The 19962-nt window shown below is 36.5% G+C and overlaps 1 protein-coding gene across 1 annotated transcript in view; it reads left to right on the top strand.

Moving 5' to 3' along the window:
• Positions 1-19962, top strand: part of grin2ab (glutamate receptor, ionotropic, N-methyl D-aspartate 2A, b) — a 66524-nt gene that overhangs the window by 36010 nt on the left and 10552 nt on the right. Inside the window, exons 4-5 of the mRNA XM_043241594.1 lie at positions 8749-9344; positions 18181-18295. Coding sequence (XP_043097529.1) covers positions 8749-9344; positions 18181-18295 — 711 coding nt within the window. The remainder of the gene's footprint in view (positions 1-8748; positions 9345-18180; positions 18296-19962) is intronic.

Raw genomic sequence — 19962 nt, 5'->3', positions numbered from 1 at the left:
AATGAGATTTGAATATGATTTTTTTTTTTTTAGTTCTCATTACTTCTGATCTAATAAGACAAGGCATTGGAAGAAATGCTTACTTTGGTTGAATTGCACCATACGGTATGAACTAAGTCTTTAAGTCGCATGATGCTTCTGCTCTTATGAGTTTATTGGACTTTGAGTTTTCCACAATAATGAAGTTCTAATGAATTCTGGGATTTTGAGTATTTGGGGGTTTGAATGGCCCAGGGGGAGAATAATAGAGACATTAAAAAGGCATTGTTTCTGCAAGCAGAAACAATAATGTGTTTCCGCTCAAAAAGAGAGACTCGGCACCGAATGCTAATGTACAGGCGCACACACATACATGTATTTCTGTATGCATACTGAATACTAAATTATATAATATATTCTACTTTTTTCCGAAAAAGAGACCACATAAGTGATAAGTGACACATGTGGCAAAATATAAACACTGCCTATATCTCTCTCTCTCGTGTGTGTGTGTGTGTGTGTGTGTGTGCGCATCATAGTGGTATTTGATGGATGAGTGGTTGTTGTGATAAAGGGCTTTAGGAATGGGGAGATGTCAGGGTGGAGGTGTGTGTGAAGTGAGAAACGTTACGTTTTGATAGCTGAGAGTATGGTTAGGTGGATGATGGATGGTTAGAATAAACAAGTACAGTGTTCTGATGAAAGGATGTTTTGGAAGAGCTGTGGAAAGGATGCAAGATCTGCTTCATGGTGGCATGTTCGGATGGAAAGATGTTAGAAATGAAAGCGCATTTTGATACCTAAATAAAAAAGAGAATTGATTTGAGGACAGGGGGAATAAAGTTCTCTCAAAAGTGACAGGAGAGACAACGAACCTCTGTATTAAGTTACTTTCATAGAACACTTTGACGAATACAGATTAATAAATGAAAAAGGAGGAATAAATAAAGTTCCTGTGACACCTATAGTTAAAGCAAAGATAACTGGTATAATGCACTCATTGCACGATTGAAAACATTTAGATGCCTTTTGGTATTGGCTTATAGTGGGCTCAAAAAGAGGATTGTTAGATGAAACAATAGAAGGATGAATGGATGGATTGATCTATGGATAGATGGATTGCTGGACAGACAATGTCAGACAGATGGGGTGCTTGAACACTTCATTTCCCAGAAAAATGGGTATATAGTGGGCCCAAAAAAGGTTGGATAAATGAATGGAGCACTATATGAATGGATGGAACAGTAGATGTAAAGATAGATGGGATGCATGAGTGTTTCCCACTGGATTTTGTGGGAAAAATAAAACAATGTATGGGAAACCCTGATACATGGATGGATAGAAAATAGATGGATGTGTGCATAGATGGATTTATCTATGGATTAGTAGATAGCTGGATAGACAAAAAGTAACAGAGAGCAGGGCGCTTCAACATTTAATTTAACTGAATGTATTACCTGTTAAATGTCTTTTTCCTTTTACATAGCCAATTCAATTTTAAAAAATAAATAAATTACACATTTTTCATAGTTGAATTTTGCACAACCCTGTGGAAAGTCTTAGTATAGTTTAGCAATTATTCATTACCTGAAGCTAAGAGCTCATACTGTAGACATTGGACATGTTCCTTTGTGATGCTCTGCCAGGCTTGTATTGTACTGTTGCCACCTTTGGTGCCTCCTTGTTTGCTGTCATTCTGATATCAAAAACACACAGTTGGATTCAGATTAAACAATTGTTTTAAACATTTTTTTTGTTATTTGTTTGTGCCTGAACGCTCATAGGGTGCCTAAGCAGAGTTATAGTCAAGCTGCCAAATACAGTCCCATCCAATGATTTTTAAGGCATTCGTGTGGATAAGAGCCAACAGTTTAATCGCCAACAATGACAAATTGGAGAGGACCAGTAGTACCCATATACCATTGATCCCTGGGACATTATTCACAGATGAAATTGTGTGGTTTGGTACTGTCAGGATCTTTCTTGCTGCACATTTTTCCTTTCTGTCAGTCTGTCCAGGTCTGCCGTTATCTAATTTATCTCTGTTTTGCTATCTTAACTGGCTCATTATCTCCTACTCCTGAGGTTTCATCATTTGTTATAGCCTCTCGGTGCAAGAGTAATTTCATGATACTAAAATCTTCCATCGCTGCCTTCAGCGAGTCTTTACAGAGGCAGGAATCAGAAAGAATCCCAAGACACGATATTATTATAGTGTAGTTGGGTCATGATACAATGCACGTTTGAAATCTCTTGTTTTTGTGCAGTGTAACCTCGCTATTAGATACATTGTGATATTTTTGTTGTATATTGAATGACTTGTAAATAAGATCACTAAATTGCACATGTTGTATAGGATTTGTTTTTCCTCTGTACTGCTAAAATTAATGTACACATGATTTCAGTATGAATGAGCATTTACATTTTTTTTGTTGTTGTTGATATGTGTAATTTTTCAATATTATATACTAATATTGAATACATTAAAATTATGACAGAACAAATGTGGAATTACCTAATCAACAAAAAATTGTTAACCCAGAAAATGTTGTATATTTTCAATTCTTGTAAAAAGTAGCCACCTTTTCCTTTTATGAGAGCTTTGCACACTCGTATGTTCTCTCATATCAGTCACATGAGGTAGTCACCTGGTTTTCCACCAGGTGGAAAAAAGAAGCAGTTCCCAGAGAGGTTGAGTACTTGTTGGCTGCTTTTCCTTCGGGTGATTGTGGAGGCCAGGAAGCAGTGTTCCATCACTCTCCTTCTTGGACAAATAGCTCTCACATAACCTAGAGGTGCATTTGGGGTCATTGTCCTGTTGGAAAATAAATGATGGCCCCACTAAGTGCAGACCAGACGGGATGACATGTCACTGCAAAATGCTATAGTAGCCATGCTTGTTAAGGGGTTACTCCACCACAAAATGAAAATTTTGTCATTAATCATTTACCTCCATGTCGTCCAAATGCGTTAAAGCTTCATTCATCCCTTGAATGCAATTTATATGATATTTAGGATGAAAACCTGGAGGCTTGTGACTGCCCCATTGACCGCCAAACAATTACAACTGTCAGTGTGCAGAGAAGCATGAAAGACGTCGTCTGAATGCTCCATTGGTGGTTCAACCGCAATATTATGAAGCTACGAGAATACTTTTTGTACAGAAAGAAAACAAAAATAATGACTTCATGTAACGATTCACATACTCAGTTCTGTGTTAGATGCAATGGAAAGATATGTCTTGAAAGTGTATTTAAGCTTTGATTTGTACAAATTTGTAACACAGACCTGCGAACATGAATAGCGTCCACCAGATGATCTACAAAATGGCACTGCAGAGATTTCACGATGCCGAATCATTATATAAAGTCATTATTTTTTGTTTTCTTTCTGTACAAAAAGTATCCTCATAGCTTCATAATATTACGGTTGAACCACTGATGGCAGATGGAGCATTCTTTTTTCAATGTATGAACCTTGACAGTGGTAATTGTTTGGCAGTCACAAGTCTCCTGGTTTTCATATAAAAAAAAATTTCAAGGACAAACAAAGCTATTACGTGTTTGGAACGACATGGGGGTAAGTGATTAATGACAAAAAAAATAAATTTGGGGGGTGGAGTAACCCTTTGAGTCACATGGACTATTTTTATACTCGGTCAGAAAGCTCTTGGATTTCATCGAAAATATAATAATCTGTGTTCTAAAGATGAACAAAGGTCTAACAGGTTTGGAATGACATGAGAGTGATTTTTGGTCTAAACTATCCCTTTAGGGAGGCAAGAAATGTTACAAAATAACATTTTGTTATTTTTAATTCATAAAAAAACCTGTTGGCGAGTGTAAATTGGGGCTAAAATAGTGCAGTGTGCACTCGTCATAAGTTACACCTCATCTGAACTTTAGAGAAAATGGAAATCATGGCACTATTGTTCTCAGTGGGTTTCTTGAGGTGGTAGATATATTTGCAAGCTTCAGGGTCAGTGACAAGGTCAAGCGTTGTTAGTCGGCACCATGTACAAGATATCAGTCTTGTGTTCTATCACTATTATAGATGTTATAAACAGAACAGTACATTTGATTGCAAAAGCTTCATGTACCTCTGTGTACCTGGACTTTGTGAGGATCAGTTTCTGACTGACGGATCCCTTGGCTCTAATATATCTTTATGAAGGTAAGTTGAAGCCCGAGGGCTCACAGGAACTGGCTGGATGGTGTTGGATGTCAGTGTACAAAAAGTGATCTTTTCTGAGTGTCCTTTCTTGATCTGATCTAAGAGGTCAATGGTGGAACAAAACCCAATGGCAATGACAGAGACAGGTCATCTAGCAGAACGCCTGAGGTACCACTTTCATGCCAAGGAGGAAGTACTGTCCAAATCGCTCCTATCCTTTGCTCTTCAGTGATCGTCAGAACTCTTTAGAGCAGGGGATGCTAAAGGGTTGAACATGGTCAACCAAAAAACAGCAAGTTATATTGTTGGCTCTAACTTAGATAATTGGCTGAGTGCTGTCTAAATTAATATACATCAATGGACTATGTCTTTTATCCTCTCAAATCATGCCAGAATGAGTAGGTCATTCCTGACTACAGCTGTAATATGTTTTTTTATTGTAGAATATTGTAAAATATAAATATAATATAATATTAAAAATAAAATGTCTTTAATTGACAGTTATTTAGCAAATATGCTTTTAATTAATTAATATCAATTTATTTAAAACATTTTAAACAACATATACATAACCTCAAACATTTGTGGATTGGTACAATGAAGGATGGCATTTGTATACATTATTTTTATGTGTCTGTAATAATTTTAATGCTGACATTTATATTTAAGTTAATAAAAGCAATCATTTGCTATTTATATAAGTGAATTTAAGCATCAATAAATTATAACACAAAGAATAAAAAAATTAGATTTTTTAGGCTTATAAAATAATTTCTTTCAAAAACTTGCTTTGCATTTGTTGTCATAAAACACTTATTCTAAAAATAAAAATAATGAGTGTACATTTAAATATCTAATAACAACCAATACCAATAATCTGAATCATTTTTAATATTGGCTGTTTACCAACATGCTACTGTTACAGTTTTACTAAAATATTGAGAAGCAAGTCAACCCTGAAATTGAAAGACTGCTTGGAACCAATCATTCTCCTGGTCCAGAAGTACTAGGAGTGGATGCTAGTCCCTTTTCCTGTCCTGAGGTCCTTTTTTTTTTCCTTTTTTTTTATTTGGCTGTTTTTGTTTTTCCCCGGGAGTGTCAGTCACACAGTTGTTCAAACCCTGACCAGTCTCTGCTGAGTAATAGCAGAACAGGGTGCTTTTTCTGTACTTTTGCCGCTTTGATGAAGTGAGAACAGCAGGCATTTTCCACCAAAAAATAGGATTGCTTTGGGACATATAGAATACATTCAGAAAGATTTATTCCAAATGTCTTTAGTGCCACAGTAGCTCATTACTCTCTAATGTGTTTAAGCGTCTGTATTTAAAAAAAATATGACCGTAGGACAGCAAACTCCCAAGCGTTGTATTCTGAATCATAATGCTAACAACCATCATAAACAAATCAAATAATCTTTGATAAACTGTATTTTGGAAATACAAATATGAATGAGCATTTGAACTTTTATATTTTATATATATATATATATATATATATATATATATATATATATATATATATATATATATATATATATATATATCAGTATGTAATGGATGGTAAGCATTAGTAAGTATGTGTGGATAATCAGGATAATCTCTGGAGTCTGTCCGTATCATTTGAGATTACTTCAAAACATCCATGCAGATGTTAAATTATTAATGTGATTTTTAAATTTGCATGGCATTCCAAAGCTGGAAAACAAAAAGCAAAAAAAAAAAAAAACACATTGTTCCAACGATTATACTGTATATCTTTGTACTGGCAATCAAAAAAATGTTTTCATTAAGCAACATTCACATGCAGCATTATCAAGAAAATGGCAGCTCCAAGGTCAGGACATGTGGACAAATGGGTGACAAGATTGAAGAAGCGTTTAATGGAAGGATATTTCCATGCTCCGACCCTCGTACCCTCTCTGATTAAAGCAATTTCCTGGCTCGCACATCTTTTGTGTGTTTGTTTGTGTGTGCATCTACCTGCAAACCTCCAGCTCTGCAGCTAAATCCTAACCCTCTTCACATGCTTATCAACCTCCTGCCAAACTGGAAAACCTCTCAGCACCTCAAGTGCCCAAAAAAAACCGTTACGTGTGAGTCCGTATGATTAATTTTCGAAACCTGGTCTGAGAGCGGGTGTTTTTGATTAGATGCACTGTATGTGTGTGCACACATACATGGCTATATACGCACAGTACAGTACGTGCACCTTGGCTTATATTCGTTTACACCTGAGATTTGTGTGGGCCTTCGTGTGTATGTGTGAGCGCGCCCGAGCTGTGTGCATACCTCTAATCCAGTTTCATCCTAGAGCCTCTTAAACGCTGAAGTGCTGCATTCAAAGTGCAAAAGGGACCATCCAAAACATTGAGTGCAGCCACTACATTTGCATTGATTTATTAACTCCTCAGTGTATCTGGGACACAGTTTTAATGTCTCCTGAATTGTTTGTGTGATATATTTTTAGAATGTGACATAACTGGTTTATGTGAAGTTTGGTGCTCGGTTTTGGATCAGTGGAGATGTATTGCTTTGTGACTCAGTTACGAGCTGAAGATTAAATTTTCTCAGTGGGTTTGGTTACAGTGAAGTACAGTTTGAGGAGCATACATTTGCCTCATGTAAATTCAATTGCCTTTGGCCTCTTTATTTTATTCTGCTCAAAGTATGGTGCTAATCCTCGGCGAATACCTCCTCCTTACCTGTTTATTTGCGTATCACTGTTTGCTTAAGCTCAGTATTTTAAATCTGTCACAGCACCATGGTGGACAGATCAGCGTCTGTGTGTTTGCACAGCGCTTGAACCATGATATTCATAAGCTCCATTGTCGCTCGTTTATGTGTTTGTGTATTCTGAGATATCAAGCTGTCACCGCACAAGGATGCAGTCATTATTCTTAACTCAGTCAGTGACTCCAGTGTGACAGCGTGCAGCAATTTCTGTCTTTCTCCCCTCTCCTGTATTCAGCGGCTCACTGTCTGCTCCTGATGCCTGCCCTTCTCTCTTTTGCTCGTTCCTGTTCCCTCTATAGACCTTTTCACACTTTCACGTTCGCAAAGCTGAAGGCTTCAGTAGTAGGGTAAAGGAACTTCTTCTTTATCGGTGGCAGTGAGAAAAAGCCTTTCCACCGTTTTCAAATATTTCTCAGGGGTGACGAAACAAAATGATTTCATGTTCTACTGCTGGATAAAAGCACTTATTTTATGGTTTAAAGCAAGAGTACCTAAAGTAATACACTTAAAAAAATCTGCGAATAACATTGCATTAGACACAAAATATCAAAGTACACTACCATCTCTTATGTTCACCGAGGCTGGATTTCTTGATGAAAAATACATCAAAAAGTGTAAAGTTATGAAATATTAGTATTTTGATATTATGAAAAATGTTTCTACAATTTAAACTATTTTCTATTTTAATGTATTTTAAAATGCAATTTATTCTTTTAATTGCAAAACTATTATTATTGTTAAAAACAGTTGTGCCACTGAATATTTTGGTGGAATTAATTTTTGGATTGAATAGTAAAACAATAGCATTTACTAGTATTACTACATTTTTAATGTGGGAGTGTGATTTTTTTTTTTTTCCTTAAAATAAATGCCACATATCCATGAATAGATGTTAAATATGTCTTACAGTAAGTGTCCAGATGCTTTTTGAGGCCAGTGAGGCCATGTGTGAATAGCAGTTGTTTTTATTAAAGAAATACAAAAAATGCAATATAAACAAGGCTACATATAGCACATTAAGCAACATTAGAGAAACAGGGGCATGCATCACAAAAAGCATACATTTATGGATAAAAATTGGACACAGGGAACAATAACGTTGCACGGAGAGAACAATGATGTTCACATTACTTTTTATGCCCTTTTTATTTCATATACATTCTGTGGACATTTTAAAACACCTTTTTAAATTGTTTAGATAAAGGCATATTTCTAGTCCCAGAATGTATACAACTAGATAGACTGCAGATGTGATTTTGGATTTGGATGCATAAAAGCAAAGATGGAAACATTGCTGTGTCTGCAACTACATTACATTGGAAGAACAAAGGAAAATAATGTGCTGCAACAGCATCAGGGAAATGTAAGAAGTAACATTAGTTTTTAAAACATCTCTTTAGACCTGAGCTGGCTGCATGAAATCCTCAGAGAGTCACCTGAATAGTGTGCAGCTTATCGTTTTTCTTCATGGGCTGTAATGCTCTCTCTGAGAATCACCTCGTTATTTATTTCTTCAGGTACTGTTGTACATTTCAAATGGAAGCGCTAACACTAGCTAACATGTCAGTATAAGGAAACACTTTAAAATGTGTTATTGCTCCTGTTCAGCTAAGATAGTTTAGTTGATTTATCAGAACTGACGATTGTCCATTGGCAAGAATGCAGGTGGAAGTACAATTATCCAAGTATCAGAGTCGGATGTGACAACACGCAGTTTGTATTTCCCTACATTTCTTTATCTAACTTTCCTTTTCTGTCTTCACTCCTACTCATGTTTCCCTTTCTCCTTTTCTCTTCCACCACCTGTTCTTTCTGGCTCTCCCTCCCTCTTGCTCTCTCTCTCTCTCTCTCTCTGTCTTTCTAGGATGCCAGTTCTTCATTTTTCCAGTTTGGGGCCTCCCTCCAGCAGGAGGCGCTGTTGATGCTAGCTATAATGGAGGAGTACGACTGGCACGTCTTCTCAGTGGTCACCACCAAGTTCCCGGGTTTCCAGGAGTTCATAGCCACTGTCCGTGTCACGGTGGACCACAGCTTCATCCGTTGGGACCTTCAGAGTGTAGTAACGCTGGACGGCGTTGGCGAACCAGAGGACAGAGCCCACGTACAGCTTAAACGCATCCAGTCGCCGGTCATCCTCCTCTACTGCTCCAAAGACGAAGCGGCGTTGGTTATGGAGGAAGCCCGTTCGCTAGGGCTCACTGGGGCTGGCTTTGTGTGGATTGTTCCTAGTCTGACGACAGGAAATCTTGAACAAACCCCGGAAGCCTTTCCGACGGGAATGATATCTGTGGCGTACGATGAATGGGATTATCCCCTGGAGACACGCGTGCAGGACGCTGTGGGAATTATCAGTTCCGCCGCCGCTGCCATGTTCAGAGAGGAAGGTCGGATACCTGACGGAACGGCTAGCTGCTACGGCCAATCAGAGAAGCCGGAGGTGCCGCCAAGTGCTCTGCGCAGGTAAGCACGGATTGCTTACGGTTGCATGCATGGAAATCTGTTTGCATAATGAAATGGATACACATGTACAAATACAGAACTAACCCGAGGTAAATCCTTACATATGTACTGTGCAATTAAAATTTTTAAAATTTTAAAAAGAGAGATTACATCAACGTTAACATGATAAAGCACAGTCTTTTTCAAATTCATGTAATCTCAACATACTCATGTAGATGCTTCATGCTGTGTCTTTTGGCTCGCCTTTCAGTACTACAGCTTGGCCACCTACTTCTTTGGGCAAGCAGTTTCCTTTTACAAGCCTCAAACTCACTGGCTAACAGTGCTTGTAACTCAATCCACCAAAGTGGCTAACATGGGTTTCCAGAGTACATTATTTTGCTCTGTAATAGGCACACTTAGAAATGAGAATAGTACTTAAAGAAATAAGTAGTACTTTTGACAAATGTGTCAAAATGATCTTCACTACATGAGTGGACTAGAAAAGCTGTTTCACTGTACGTAAGTGACCCTTTCATTGTAGCTGTCATGTTGAAATAACTTTGAATGAGTTCTATAAACTTCTAGAGAACAATTTTCAAATTTTTCTTATTCACCGGTCAGTCCGTTATCTGGACAATTTAGAGAGATTTTGGGACTAGAAGAGAGGCTAGAGCCATCATATTTGTTGTTTTTGAAGACAAATAAGGACAGGCTACACATCAAGGGGTCAAGGTTTGGCTGGTTAGCATGGTCCAGTTAGCCCCTGAGTGACTTGTAAACAATTGTGTCTGGAACTGTGTGGCTGCGAGCGAAGATGGCAGCATTCAAATTGCGTACTTCCAAGAAGACCACGCAACTGGCATTGAAACGAATGCTAACGGACAGCTTTCTGCAGGCATTACAGACCTCCGCGCACTACGAGACACAAACTCAGCACCCTTCGCGAGGCACAAATTCATGTACACTCTAACCCATAGTAAGTCCATTCTTGACAAGATGTCAGCAAACAATGTGGAGGAAGGTCTTGCGATTTGCAAAGAATGGGGAAAAAGAGTCAAACAATGTGGACGAGACAGTGGTTGAGCATACGTGGGCAGTAGCTAGCTGCCACTTTGATGTTTTTTATGTTGTTTTTGGCTTCCTACTGCCTCACCCTCCTTTTGCTCTTTTTCCCCTGGAAATCTCATTGGCGGTTTGACATTGCTGCTCAGAGACGCACAAATGCACATATTTTTTTTGACGTTTCGGCTAGATTTCAAACATGTTTGTGAGTGTGTCACAAGTACACACACTATGCATGTAGTATGTGTAGTATCCATGAAGATCCGGGGCTTAGAGCATAAAAGTGTGACAGGCAAGTCCTTGTAGTGTGCATTGAGCTTGAAACATAAAGGTCAATAAAAAAAATCCTGAATGCCTTAAGGCAAATGGAAAAATGCTAAAATAATAATTAAAATAATTTTTCTTTAGTCTAAATTATATCAATTAAATTGCTAAAAAACATTATATCACTAACTAAAATCAATTTGTTTTTATTGAAGAACATGAGTTTTTGCAACTTCTGGAATCATAAAATCATTCATGGTTCATTACTGGAATAAACAGTTTTCTGTTAATAAAAATAAGCAGCTTTGGCGTAATTATAGCAGAAACTTCTGAAATATATTGACCTACTTTGGGGAATATGGGGGTCCTATGTTCAGAAAGGTTGAGAACCACAAACTAATCTAGATATTATACAATTATCTAACATAATAGTATAACATACATTAGTATTAACTTAATGCATCCTGAGGTGTGTAAAGTGTCTGAAATATAAAGTCCTAAATATCTTAAATGGTATAACAAAAGTTTTCATTATAATTTTAAGTAAATCTTAAATTTGGGGTTTTGAAAAGCGGCACTTGTGATACATTTGAATGTGATTATCAAACTTCAAAAGACTTCGGCTTAATTGAAAGTGAATGCTGCATATACAAACGGCGCACTGTGGATGTGGATTCTACGGGCTTGTGATTCCACAACAGTTTAAAATTAATGAATATTTTAAATTTATGTATATTAAACACATTTTGTGGATAAACATTTTATTAGGGTCAACAGTTATCTGTTTATTACCTTTCATTATTATCTTTATCAGCAGACTTCAATATCGGATGACCTCTAATTCATACACTATGTATTGATATATTGAAACATAAATTTATTCATCAGTATATACTGAATACGTTCTGAATATTTTAAACTTGCTAAATGTATTTAACTAAAAAGTAAAAAAAAAATGTATTTATTTTACAATCGTTGATTTGTTCTATTTGGACAAACTGTATTGTTTGTATTTGTGCAAACGTCTAGAATTTAATTTGGAAAAAATCTCCAGATCTAGGTCTCAGCTTTCTAAGCAGTGACAAACAAGGAGTTTTTTTTCAGCCACCACATTTTCTTGCTCCATTTGAGAGGTGCTGGATATTTAAAGAAGCACAAAGATTGCTATTTTGGATCCCATTTAATTCCTCCTGCCCAATTCCTTTTATATCTCAGTGATTGGATAGGTTTTCAGTTCCGTTCTGAGCTGCGAGGGGCAACCTTGTGATGTCTACATCGGCCAGGAAGACGTTCATAACGCACACGGTAGTCGAAAACAAAATCTACTGTTAGTTTAGATTGCGAAGGCACTTGCTGTGGCTGTTTTTTTCAGAATGCACAGTTATCAGGAGTTGCCATTGGTTACCATCAGTAGCTGTTTGCAGCGTTGGTATCCGTCTGCTCCGAGTAGGTGTTCCTTTTGATCTCTCCCTCGTTGCTAAGGCTGTCTGTATCTGGGACACTGCAGACTCTTCAATGTGGGAACATTTTGTATGACGCCACCATCCACGGAGCTAGAATTAACCTTCGAAATGCCTCCAAGAAAGATGGATAGATGCCTCGTGATACTTGTAATCGCAAAGTACGCAAATATAGTGTAGTGTGAGCAGTGGAATTTATGTAACACAGAATGATCATAAAAGAGAATTATGGTGCTGTAATCAGTTAGTGTGATGTCAGTGAAAGTTGGAGAGTATCTTAAAGCAGTCGTACATATACATATAGACACAAACCAAAAATACTGCATCTGAGTAGCAGGTGTAGTTCTGGCTGTAGTCCTTCTGTCTGCCCTAAGGGCTAAACCCTATTTCTGACAAATGTACTGTATGTGTTGTCTTAATTAAGTCTGTTACTCCCCTCCCGCACACACACACACATATGTATACATACAGCTGTCCTCGAACGATAACGCCAGCAGTTAGTCCCTATATTACAGACTGTCATATATTGTCAGAAGAAACATGCTGATATAGATTATTCTGAAATTACAAAATATTTAGTTGTTCTGAATATCTGATCCTTTTATTACGATTATATATTATAAAAGTTTGTTTCAGTTTAGTTGATGAAGCAGCATTTCACATACTTGTGCGTGTTTACCCTTTCCAGATTGACTGCCTATGCATTAGTAGTAACAGTAAAAAGTAATAATAATAATAAAAACATTGCTTAATGTGACTGCCTTTACTAGTGAATCGTTCGTTCAAGCGATTTGTTTCAAAACACTGATTCATCTAGCAATGAAGCAAATGGCAGTTTTTATACAATATGTGAATTATTGAATCTTTCTGTGAGTCAGTTTTTAAAAAAAATGTAATAATTATTTCTAGTGAATCAAAAATAAGCCAAAATTATTAGTAAATGAGACCTAATGAGTTGGCATGATGGTGACTCTTAAGGTAACTTGTTTCATATATGAAAAACCTTAACATCATAATGATCTGGAAAAAATCATGTGAAGACACATTCAGTGCCTTTTGAAAATGATTTCTCTCTTTTATGTACATTACATATTTCATATGAAAGAAAAGTAGAAAACCAGGTCACTGTCAATATTGATGAAGCTCTGTTTTCGAATAATTTTCGAATAAACCTTGTAATTATGTAATATTAAGTGCATTTTTTTTGTTCATATTAATGTTGTTATTGGCCATATTTTCTAAATCTAATATCGGTCGGCCTCTTCCCGTTATTATTTCATGATTTGCAAATATCTAGGGTTGCGAGGTCCATATAAGTAAATAAACTGATTTCATTTCGTCACATGTTCTTTATAATCAGATTGACTCGTGTATTTTTGTAGTTTTGCTCATCATTAATAAAACGACAGTGCCTGTTATTTTCTTCATCCCTAGTTGTCAAGGTTAAGTTTAGTTAGTTGGAGAGTTCTGTAAGTTCTGCCCGTGTTTGTGCTTATCTGACTGTTGTTGTGAGCCCAGCACAGACCTGCTGTATCTGCTCAAGCGCAAACACAACAGCTCCTTTCATAAGCACCTCCTGCAACATTATCACCTTTACACAGAAGACGCTGCCACGAGGCTGACAAGTCTCATGTTTTAAGCGCTTGAGTGATTTCACAGCCTAAGGCAAAAGTGTCTGCCTTTTGTTTTGCCAGAGTTGTGGCAACTCCTTTACTCCAAATTATTCACAGTCTGACACATTAACTGTTAATAGCATCGATTATCATCTGCTCGTCTAGAGCGCTGCTGTTTGGTTTTGTTTTTTTCCCCCTCACTCAGTTTAATGCACACGTACTGTATTCCTCACTGTACAGATTTAAAGTCGACTTCATCTGGGGGTTTTTTCAACGCTTGATATACTTTTTAAACATTAAACACCTTAGCGGTGCGAGCCTTGTATTACGGGAGCATGAATCTGTTTTCCATCAGACATTTTCCTCTACGCTTACTGTCCTTTGATTCTGGTCTTGTTTACTTGCCTCGCTTGTAGGCAAGGCAGGATCTCTGAAAATCGATTCTGAAGCATTATGTTGTAGCTTTCCCTTGTTGTTGACCTCCTATTTATTGTCTTTCAGTGCACAAAACAAGATAATAACTGCTGGGCCAGTTCTTATTGGTTGCATTGGATATGGCAGCCTAGGTATTATTACTGACAAACCTGTGTTTACTTACATAGTCTATCTTAGCAAAATGCCATTTAAAGGTTTCTGATACTTAGTTAATAATACAGCATTTTTTTGTGTTTATGATTTGACAAAATGTACAAGTTGTCTTAGCTCTTATGCAAATGCTATTTAATCTGTTGATGTTCAACTACTAACATTTTGGCATTTATTTATAAACTGGACAAGCTGGGGTGTTCTGAAAGAGTTTTAACATGTTGTTGCTAGGGTATTCATAGTGGCATATAGGTAATTATGACAAGCCAATCATAAACTATGTAAAAAAAAAATGCAGTTATTTCCATAACCACAAATGTTGTGTGTATTTAAATATAAAAAGCCTAACATGCATTGTAAAGTGCTCGAGTATTGCTTACTAATTAATGTAAGCAAATTAATAAAGCAAATTCTATTTTGTTTTTTATGCAATCATTTAAAATCAATGAAACTGAAGAAATAAAGCAGCTATGGGTGATGAGAGAATGAAGAACGTTGAAAAGACTATAATGAAATATACTTACTATTTTTATTAAAAAGGAAAAAAGAAAAAAATGTGAGAAACAGACAAGAGTATATCTGTGTTATGGATTTCATTTTATTTGATATTTGATTGTATTTTTTGTTTTGTTTTTTATTTTATGTGTTATTTTATTTATTTTATTCGGTTCTTAGGTGAAATATTTGTATTACAAAGCCTCATTTATTATTCAAGGATTCCAATATCTATGTAAATATGAAACGACTTCATCTTCATCTGAGCTAAATGGTCTATTGGAATAATTTGTCCCATTGAGCCAGAATTTCACTATTGTGCCAGCATCGTTAGTGAACATACGCTTTAGCGCAGCACTAACAAAGACCTGACCAGAGAAAGATTAATAGCATTTGTGGCACCATGTGGAATTATGATCACCTAATATGCATTTAACTACATCTAATCTGCGACTAACATTTCACTGTTAATTGAGATCATGCATAAAGAGGCTCTGTGTACAGAAAGCCATTTGAAATGACATTTTATAAACCGCAAACTCTCACTGACATAATTAGTTGTGAGCTTTCAATAATTTCCAGAAGACTGTGGAAAATAAAGGTCACCCTGCGCAGTGTCTAGTGTATTATACTCTCCCCTGTCTCTCCGTTTCTCAATCAGTCAGATTAGATGCACACAATGATATGTTTGCTGAAGAGAAAATTCTGTGACGGCTATGACAAAAATACATTTTCATTTTTTGCGCTGTGGAAATCTCTAATATATGAATAAGACACACTTACAAACAAACAAACACAACAGAAGCTGTGTTTAAGTAGCAGGTGTAGCTCTGACCCTGTTCTTTTCATTTCTGCCTGAAGCTAAACCCCATTTCCTAGTTATGTTCTTGTTTCTTAATTAAATTCCAAAGAGAGTTTGTGTGTGTTTGTGCCATCTGAGTAGTGCACAGCTGAGCTAATCTTCATCGTGCATTACACAGAGAAGGCAGGGATACAGTATTGAGCTTCTATTATTCTGACAAAGGAAAGTTGGCGAAAGTATTCAGTCCCTTTCGGATTAGTTCACCCAAAAATGCAAATTCCGGCTTTATATACTCACCCTCATATCAAGCCATACCCGTGTGACCGTCTTCCGCGTGATTCAGACGGAGACATTATGAATAACGGAACTGGTCGTTCATTTCCATTTCATTACAGTAAATGGAGACTGAAGCTTTCAAGCTTCAAAGGACGTAAAAGCACTGCAGAAGTATGATAGTAGTAGTCAATACAACTTGTGTATTCTATTCCTAATCTTCTGAAGCCATATGATAGCGTTATGTATAATAGTAATCTTCCCCTCCTGTGAACTGTTGAGTCAGACTGTTTTGGTGAACTGGATCAACATTTAATTGGAAAAGATGCTGATTGTTTTTCCAGGAGATTTAGGGCAGATGTCAATATTTTAATTTTCTTTTGCTTTCCATGGAAGAAAGAACATTTATATGGTTATGGAACAACAGGAGGGGGGAGAAAACAACAGACTTTTTTTTTTTTTAAGAGAATAAATTCTTTAACCAAACCATCTTTTTATTAGTACAAATCATTATTTGGGTTCCAGTGATATTTGTACTTTTAAGAATCGAAATACTAAATTTAGTTAAATTGAGTTTTTAAAAAAAAACATTTATTTTTTAATTGATAACAATATGATGTTTGTATATATGGGTGTAGCTTACAGAAGCTCACAGGTCTGACAACCATAAAGTGTTTGTGAGTTTTTACAATTTTTAACCAATTGATAACTATTCAAAAAATAATTAAAACAAAATATGCTAGTAGATACCAGTGAGTCATTATAACCTTTCATAGATAAACAAAAATGTCACAGTTCCAGGATAATTATTCAGGTTGTTAATCTAAAGGACAGCTGTGAAAATGAAGACTAAAGAGCATTCTAAATATGTCAGCGATAATGTTAGACAAATGCTTTAGGAAAAGGTTACAAAACAATGTCCAAATCTTTGAATGTCCCAGCGGTGTTAGTTCAATTATGAGGAAGTGGAAACTACCACAAACCCCCCCAGACGCCATCGAGAAAAGGTCATCCCTCAAAAGTCTCTGCACAAACAAGCAGATTTGTAAGAGAGGCCAGAGATCACTTTGAAAGAGTTAGAGTTCAACAGTTGAGAAGAAAGTAAAAGATTGAATGAGCAGTCAAGCATTATCATAGTGCCATATGGGTGGCTGATGTAGCAAAAGAAACCACTTTGTCAGATGTAACTCGAATGAAGTGTTCTTAGAAAATGTTCCCCATTGCATCTGGGAACATTGCAAGAAAAATTAATTAAAGGAAAAGTTCACCTAAACAGAAATTCTCGCATTATTTACTCACTTTCGTGTTGTTTGAAAAGTGTGACCTTCTTTCCTACATCAAACCCCAAAGATTAATTAAAAAAATTCAAAACTTAAAAGCTCTGAAAGGGAATGGAGTCTGTCAAGCTCCTAACAGGAAGCAACATGAAAACTGTCCATGCAGAAGAAGAGAATTACGAGTGAATAACAATTAAGTGTATGGCTACAGAAAAAAGAAGAACACGCTGAAAAAAAAAAAAGAGAGGCTTTTTCTGAAACAAACAAACAAGCATCATATTTAATAACATAAAGGTAAATTTACAACATAAAGGTAAATTTGCAGATAGTGTCATCCTATTACCCTGAACGGCCTGGAGTAAATCTGCCAGAATTCAATTAAAGGGCAAATGAATACCTCTTACATACCCCAAAAAATGTTTGTCTTTGTAGCAAAGGGCGGACTACCAAATATTAAACTGTGAAGATACAGCTATTGCTTCAAAACGGTTGTTGCTGTTGTTCAGAATACGTCCAACATCCAACAACAAAATAAGTTTTAATGCATTGAAAGAATAAAAAACTGTGCATAATTTGTCCATTTAAAATAAATTAGTTGAGGGTCTAAATGCATTTGCAAGACTCTACGTTTGTGTTTGCTGGCTCATTGCATTTAGTGTTTGGCTACGAAAACACAGAAGAAGGATGGACTGATTTGTTTACCTCATTTAAGATTACAAAGGCAATTTAATGTCTTGCGAAAATAGATAAGACAACTAATGACGTTCAATCAGACATTATTTATGTTGTTTACCTTGGATCTTTTCACTTATATTTCATTAAATGACTTGCATTTTACCCCAAAACAGTTTGGAAGAACATTTAGTCAATGAAAACGTCTTTGGTCCTAACACATTATGATTTATAGATAGATAGATAGATAGATAGATAGATAGATAGATAGATAGATAGATAGATAGATAGAGAGACCTTAAAGCATGTCGTAACTTTGCTGATATTTTTGGATTTTTTTGTTTGTTACAGATATATGATGGGAGTCAATCTAGGGGGTAGAGATCATTCATTCATGGACGATGGCTACCAAGTCAATCCCAAGCTGGTTGTCATTGTTCTGAACACACAAAGGGAATGGGAGAAGGTAAGAACCTTTAATCTTTGTATCCTTCCCGAATCTTCATTTTCTTTTATTAGCTCTGCCTGTAAGGGGATTCTGGAACCATAAGCAATCAATATTCTGTTTACTAGCTCAGAGCCTTTCTGTGACTGTGACTGAAAATGTGCTGGACTTTGCTATTAGAGAAGAAGAACATTTCATTTGTACTTCCCTTTTTTCAGCCTGGGGTTTTTTTCATGCACATGACTTAAACTATTGTTTACTTAGTCATAAAGAGTCAAAATAGCCCTTATTAAGGCATGGGTTTCAAAACGGATTTATTGCAAGCTTTAAATTGGAATGCACATGTGTCTCCATCCAATTCGATTGCGCTGGTTAATGCCCTTTTTCCTTTCTCTCTCTATTTTGGCTATTAGCAGTAATAATTTGCTTATTTTTTGTACAGTAATCTATTCTCTGCCTTTGCTCCCTTTCTCTAATTAGCTTTACATGTTCTCCTATTCTATCTCGGCGCTTCACACACTCGTTTTCGTAATCGTTTGCTCACTCATGCGTTCTTTTAATGAGTTGTTATTTCTCTGAGGTGTGTTGGATGCTGTGTGTTTTGACAGTGCCCTGCAGTGTGTGTGAAGACACACACACTCACATTAAAACCCTGCAGTGATTGTGTGAAAAGTGTGACACTAATCATTTCTCACTGCAGCGGGGCTAGAACAGAGTGTGAGTCGATCGTGTTATCGGAGCTTATAGACGAGCACACGCACTTGACGGAACACATAACTGCTGCATGAAGAGTGCAGTGCACATACATGGGGTAAACTTGACACATTATGTTGTTACACTGCTAGCTGACATGGCATTTCAAGCAGCAACAGAAAAAGCACACACACCTGATGGAATGCGTAACTATTGCATAGAGTGCTGTGCATATAGATGGCGTAAATTTGACATGGCAGTAGTCGACATGCCATTTCAAGCAGCAACAGCAGTATCTTGCAGTGTGCCATGCTATCAGGAACTACTTTAAACAGCTTTTTTCCTTTTGTAATTGGCACACATGCAGTTTTAAGGCACTTTTGTAATGCTTAAAATTAGTTCGTACCCTACAGGACTATTTACATCTGTGATTTTTATTGGTTTTGTATCAATACCCCAATATTGTTTTGGACATTGAGTTGAGTTGGCTAAAATTGTTTATTGTACGAAAGTAACATTAACATTGATTAATATTAGCATGAACTACACAGGCCAAACAATGTGCGAAATGATTAACATGACATAGGCTGAAAGGGAAAACTGAGAATTTTGCTAATGCATAAACAGCAGCAAAAGTGTGATTTATCAGCCTAACACATGGAACAAATACCAGGCCAAATATAATATTGATATTAGTCATATTTTTATAAATGACTGATGAATTTGCACCAAACTACCATAAAGTTTGATTAGACGGCCTTAAACAATTGACAACAAGAGATATGGGAAGCATTTCCCCCTTCGTTTTAAAACTTGATAAGCACATTTATTTTTCTGTCCTGACTGTGCACATCTGTAGGCTAGGTTAGTGTTTTATTAGTTGGATTTTGTTGTTTTTTCCCCTCGTTGCCAGTAAAACTCCATCAAAACAGGCCTGCAAACAATTTCTAGGCTACAAACCACCAGTTGAGAATTTCCTGCAAAAATTCAAAAGA

Source organism: Puntigrus tetrazona, chromosome 1 (genome assembly GCF_018831695.1).
Source record: "Puntigrus tetrazona isolate hp1 chromosome 1, ASM1883169v1, whole genome shotgun sequence".
Taxonomy (NCBI): Eukaryota; Metazoa; Chordata; class Actinopteri; order Cypriniformes; family Cyprinidae; genus Puntigrus; species Puntigrus tetrazona.
Note: the sequence above shows the minus strand (reverse complement) of the source record. Positions and strands in the feature narration are given on the sequence as shown.